Source organism: Musca vetustissima, unplaced genomic scaffold (assembly GCF_032173495.1).
Source record: "Musca vetustissima isolate MV318-11 ecotype Yass unplaced genomic scaffold, APGP_CSIRO_Mvet_v1 utg436577, whole genome shotgun sequence".
NCBI lineage: Eukaryota > Metazoa > Arthropoda > Insecta > Diptera > Muscidae > Musca > Musca vetustissima.
This window is the reverse complement of record NW_026883307.1, coordinates 5,651-12,311: the sequence shown is the minus strand read 5'-3', so window position 1 is coordinate 12,311 and position 6,661 is coordinate 5,651. Positions and strand designations below refer to the sequence as shown.

General features: G+C 35.0%; 1 protein-coding gene across 1 annotated transcript; it reads right to left on the bottom strand.

Annotated features, from left to right (window-relative positions):
- Window positions 1–462: 462 nt before the first annotated feature.
- Window positions 463–6,285, bottom strand: LOC133330184 (uncharacterized; the record flags this gene model as incomplete). Its single annotated transcript, XM_061538648.1, has 3 exons — window positions 463–1,341; window positions 2,576–2,768; window positions 6,194–6,285. Coding segments are annotated over 3 exons (1,154 nt in total), but the record flags the coding sequence as incomplete, so codon positions are not given.
- Window positions 6,286–6,661: the final 376 nt, after the last annotated feature.

Here is a 6,661-nt window from a genome sequence, read left to right as displayed (position 1 = left end):
TATAAGATATAAATTATAATATTTATAATAAATATGTACCACTCGAATTCGATATTTCTAGGCTTTATGGTCTGTTAAAATAGAATGGAGGGTGCTGCCTTAATTGGTTATGATCTAAATAAAATTTAACAATAAAATATACAAGTTCTAAGGTTTTCCTTAGATTTCTAATTGATTTGATTTTATATTAAGACGATTATTTTTGGCTTATATTTTACGGAGAAAATTGGGCCTTTTGTATGAAACCATAAATTTTAATTTCTATTCATTTTTTTTTGGGAGCTAATCAAGTCTTTGTTATTGTCCAGGCCAACAAATTTTTGATGATTCACCTTAAATTATAGATTACTGGCGAACAATTATTAAATAAACTATTACTATATACAGGATTTGATCTAAAATCAATTCTCAATTTCTCCGTTTATTATACATGCATTCCCATCTCCTCACCATCCACTTATTTTGCTTCCTCTTAAATAACAAACAAATCACTACAACTGGAGGAATTTCGTCGCTTGGCCACGTTAATGGCCTTCTTGAAACGTAACACCGACGACAAGAAGACCTTGGTGCGGCTGGTGAGTTTTGAAACCGTTTTACGATTACAGTCGTTGAGCAATGAATCTTCAGCCTGAGTTTCTCCATAGTGTTGGGCAGTGTCATGGCTCATCATGCCCTTTGAGCTGCCAATACCCGAACTGCTGTCATAGGATTTACGCGACTTGGGCGACGAATTGACACTGCCAAATGGTGTGCGAACATTGGCCGTTGCCTTGTTGCCAATACCTCCCCCTCCGCCACCCCCGGTTAATAGTTCAAATTTACTAATGGGCTTCGCTGCTTGACCATAACCATAGTTGCCGGAGCAGGCCATACGTTGAGCTTCTTCTTCATCCTCCAATTCACTTTCACCCATTTTCAAAATGCTTTCTAAATTCAATGTTCGTTTATTCGGTTTTCGTACAGGGCCAGTTTTTGTTGTACTCGCCGAGGAGAGACTTGTACTGGCCGTACGTTCACTTCCCGTCCCAATGCCTTCATCGCCCATAATATTATTCGATTGATTTTCATCGTGACCCGTATCGTCGTCTTCATCCTCTGCCTGACACATTGACATCTGACGTACCATCCGTCGTGGTGGTGCATAGAGGCGTCGATGTTTTTGTATTGCATTTTGGAGATTTAGTCGCTGTCGATCTTTTTCACTAAGATTTCGTAAACGTTGAGGATTTAATTTAACTTGAGCGACAATGCCCACCAGTAGCTCATCGACATTGTGATCCAAACCGGAGGAGGTTTCAATGAATTTACAGGCTATCTCTTTGGCTACTTTGCGACCCACTGGAAAGAAAACAAGTAGAGATGAAATATAAAGTAGGGAATTGGCTAAAAATAAAAAAGAGGTTAGTCGTGGTGGAACGTAAAAGTAAAAAATGTTAACATTGGCTGTACATGGTGTGGTATAAGTGCTGACCATACTCATACCACCCCATGTACTTCCCAAATATACAGAGCCATCATAAGGAAATTAAAAATTTTAAATAGTCTTGAACAAATATCCTTGGTTTGGTACTTGAAAAAAGTCTTCTTTAATAAATCCACGCCCTGAACAAATCCACGCCTTGTTTTGGTCCTTGAAAAAAGTCTTCTTTAATAAATCCACGCCCTGAACAAATCCACGCCATGTTTTGGTCCTTGAAAAAAATCTTCTTTAATAAATCCACTCCTTGTTTTGGTTCTTGAAAAAAGTCTTCTTTAATAAATCCACGCCATGTTTTGGTCCTTGAAAAAAATCTTCTTTAATAAATCCACTCCTTGTTTTGGTTCTTGAAAAAAATCTTCTTTAATAAATCCACTCCTTGTTTTGGTTCTTGAAAAAGTCTTCTTTAAAAAATCCACGCCTCTTTTGGTCCTTGAAAAAGTCTTCTTTAAAAAATCCACGCCTTTTTTGGTCCTTGAAAAAGTCTTCTTTAAAAAATCCACGCCATTTTTGGTCCTTGAAAAAGTCTTCTTTAAAAATTCCACGCCTTGTTTTGGTCCTTGAAAAAGTCTTCTTTAAAAAATCCACGCCTTTTTTAGTCCTTGAAAAAAATCATCTTTAATAAATCCACGCCTTGTTTTGGTCCTTGAAAAAAATCATCTTTAATAAATCCACGCCTTGAAAAAAAGCATCTTTAATAAATCCACGGATTGTTTTGGTCCTTGAAAAAATTCATCTTTAATAAATCCACGCCTTGTTTTGGTCCTTGAAAAAGGTCTTCTTTAATAAATCCACGCCTTGTTTTGGTCCTTGAAAAAGGTCTTCTTTAATAAATCCACGCCTTGTTTTGGTCCTTGAAAATGGTCTTCTTTAATAAATCCACGCCTTGTTTTGGTCCTTGCAAATGGTCTTCTTTAATAAATCCACGCCTTGTTTTGGTCCTTGAATAGGTCTCTACAAGACCCATTAAATTATTAAGGGGACCCCCATTATCGATTTCAAATATTTATACTTTTCAACCGGCTGGCAGTTGAGGACTCTGTATATAGGTACTTAAAGACTTAAAGTATAAAAAAAATTAAAATCATTACATACTTTGTCGATTCACCTCTCGATGCCGTTCCAAATCAGTCTTATTGCCCACCAGTATGGCACCTCGTGTTAATAGCATTTCATTCTCCTTCAGATATTGTAATATCCTCTCGGCTTGTTTAAATGAATTGCGGTCCACCACAGAATAGACCACGACAAACAAGTCAATGTTGTAGGTGGAACAGAAGGCCTCGGTCTGTAAGGAAAGGAAATGATGAGAATAGAGAGGGGAAATAATGAAGAAAACATGATAAACACAAAACAGGAATTCAATTATTTAAAGACAACAATTTTGTTAGCAACAACACGCACACAGACAAATAAGCAAATAAAGAGATGGATGCTGGATGGACAGGACGACGATGACAGCGTCGATGTGGACTCTGTTGACGAAGATGATGCTGTGAAAATGTGAACATTTTCTTATTAAAAACTATTTAAATGGAAATGTGATTAGCATTCATTTGTCTTGAAGTAAACAAAAACAAGAAAAAAGATAATTATAAGACAATATCCTGAAGGAGCAGGGAAGGAGTCCGGACAATTACAATGGGCCCCCAATATATACATTTTTAAAGTTTATTTTTTTTAATTTTCAAAAAACTTCGATTTGTTGATAATTTTGACATCTAAGTCCAAAACTCCTGAGGACCTCAAATTGTTTACATGCCAATTTTATATATTATATGGAAATTATGGTGTCCTTATGCATATTCATCAGTATGTCCTTCATTATTTGCCTTGTACCACATTTGACCATAACACAATATTAATATTCTCTACTACTAATAAAAACAACTACATCCACAACAATGTGATTAAACAAAAATGTCAATGTCATTGTCCATGACTATAATGGTATTTGTGTTGACAATAATGATGATAACATGCTGACAATAATGTTTTTTCTAAAGTGCGTCCAATGTGTGTGTGTGTGTCGATGTGTGAGAGTGTGTGCCAATGTGTCTGTAGGTTGTTCTAGTACTTGTTTTGCTATTAATATCTCGAAATAAGTTTGTCGTTAACATGACACAGTATTTTTAGAATATTATTAGTAATTTTGGAATATTATGATGTTATGTACATGGACATATTGCCCAGATGGCATATTTGTAATGTAATTAACAACAACGATTGTATTATTGTCTAATGTCCGTATGAATATTACAAATTCTATATCACTAAGAATAATGACAAGGAAATTTAAAGTAAGTGTTTATACAACACTTTCTTTAAACATTAGATCTAAAGATGAGAATTATTATATAGCTTCATAAAACTATATTAGTACATGTAAGGAAAATGCCAAAGTCCTACCCTTCACCAATTGGGATATATGCAAGAGGCCGAAAGTTATCTATTGGGGGATATAACTAAAACTGGTTATACTCTCTGCCTTATGGCTAATATGGGTATATACACTTTTAATTTTATACCTAATGTTTCTCTGGACCAAATCCGTTTCAGGAGTCGATTTAGCAATGTCCGTCTGTACATCGTAATATTTCCTATATCAAACAAAATAAACTAAGGGAACTTATGAAGATCAGTGGCGGGATTCGAAACTATAGTCTTCCCTAACTTACCCATTGGTGGACAATGCCATACTTTCCCCACTAATAAATATTTTTACAAAATAGTCAGGGATTCAGTCTGACTATTTTATAAAACACAATACAAATTGTATCCCAAATAACCCGCCAACACTACAAGTACGAAGATGAGACTCCTTTTGATACCTCCCGTACAATGTAATTTTTATTTATTTCACAAGAAAGTAAACGCTAATACCTTTTACCTTCATTTGAATACCAGCAATGCGAAAAAAGTTATAGCAAAAATGAATGAGGTATGCATTTTGTATAAACCCCATCGCCAGCGCCATCTATTGAGGGGCATGATCAAATCATGCAAATCTGTTTTTAAGTCTAAGCGTATAACTATGGAACAGATAATCGCATTTCAACTAAATTGGTGCCATATGAAAGATTAAATAATCTACTTTACTATGGCCAGCAACAATTCTTATATCAAACATATTAAAATTAAAGAAAACCACATGTCATAGTAAAAAATTAAAAAAAAAAATATTTTTTTCTTAGTTTGCAAAATGTATACAATTATACCTTTCCCTTTCATTTCAATATCTACAGTAGGTCAGAAGTTAAAGGAACAACACATGAATTCTACATTTTGAATAATCGGTGTTTGAAGCTACCCATTCAATAGATGGCGCTGGCGACAAATGTTTGCCAGTACAGACAAATTTAAAAAAAAACATCGGCATTTTAGCTTTTTCTTGACTTTGGAATGCGTAATGATACAGAAATATTTCGAATGGATGTTAGTAGTTTAGAACATACACTACATCACAGTATCAATGATTTTTTGACAGAGTTGCCATGTTAAACGAAAATTACAGCTTTCAAGAGTTGTTAATAGCAGTAGCGGGCCATGCCGATTCACAAGCGATGGGCGTACAATTTTTAATTTATCGTGCATCTCATCAATTTACTGGCAGTACTTTCATCCTGATAACAAGTTCCCTCGTGGATACGGCTGGATCCGCTTCCACTAGAGCCTTCAGTTCATCATTCTTCTCAGACGTTTTGAAAAATCGCCAGCCCGAAATTTTTCGAACCAACGTTGCACTTTCCGATCGTTAACCGTATTCTCCCCAAACGCTTGGTTTATGTTTCGTGCAGCTTTTGCAGCACTATTACCAATTTTGTACTCATATAAGAAAATGACGCGAATGTCGGCAGAATTCATATCGGCAATAAACTCAAAAGAAATGACAAAAGGGAAGACATTCGAGAAAACTTATTTTGCTGAAATGTGTCTCTGGCAATGTACAATACAAATATGAATTTTTTTAGCACTTTTAAACAATATCTAGCATTTTTTTATGAACAAAAATTTGGCAACACTGCATAGCACCCATGTCAAAGTCCCGCCTAATTTTGATAGTTTGAGGGTTTTAGCGTAATTTTCTATCCCAAGTTCTTAGAGCGTGACAAATATCTTTTAAGGGAAGGGAATAACCGATTTCATCCAAACTTTGCCCATTACATTACATTCACCTAAACCACTGTCCACTTTGAGTTTCTCATGTTTGCTGCCCACAAACAATGGCAATGTGAATACATGCCATTGTTCAATAGTTGTTATGTTTAATAATCATAATCGTCAGCAAGGTAACAGAAAGCTGTCAATGCAAATGGAAAAAAACTATGCCATCAGCACTTGGCAATGGCGTGATGTTTCAAGTCCGCACAATTCACTTGCCAAATCGAAGGTAAATTTCTCTGTCATCAGTTTTCTTGTTGTTGTCTACACAGCTGTGTTACTTGTCACAAATTACCTGTGTTTTTATCTGCCGTTTTACTTTTTTCTTCTTGTTAATATCTATTGACAATGGAAATTTGCAAAGTAGAAAAACTTGACCTAGACATATAGTGGCATTACAATGAGAGGTTGGAAGTGTACTACATTAAGCATATTGAAGGTGATCGGTGATAGCAAGACTAATGAAATGAATTTTTGAATGAATTTTGATAATGTAATGGGGGTCGTAAGGGTAATTAAAAATAGGTTGATTACACACACACACGCACTTACCGACATTTCACATGCTGGATGATCAATAATTTCCAAATCTGTTTCAATGCCATCCACCAAAACAGAGACAGTCTTTTGGCCATAATCGTCATCTGCAAAAATAAAGAATTTAAAGATTTTTATATAAAATGACTTCTGAGAATCGTGGACCATTAATGGCGAGAATTTACTCTACAAATAATTTTTCCAGAGCCATTACAGACATTTTTTCAATAAACCCAATGCAGGGAGTGGATTAAATAATTTTTTTCAAGTGCTGGATTTACTAATTTTTTTTTAAGATTTAGATTTATTCATAAATATTTGTTCAATATCAATCCAAGGCGTGGATTTATTCAAAAGTATTTTTTCAAGGACCTCAATGCAAGGCCTGGATTTACTCAAAAATATTTCTTCAAGGACCTCAATGCAAGGCGTGGATTTATTCAAAAATATTTTTTCAAGGACCTCAATGCAAGGCCTGGATTT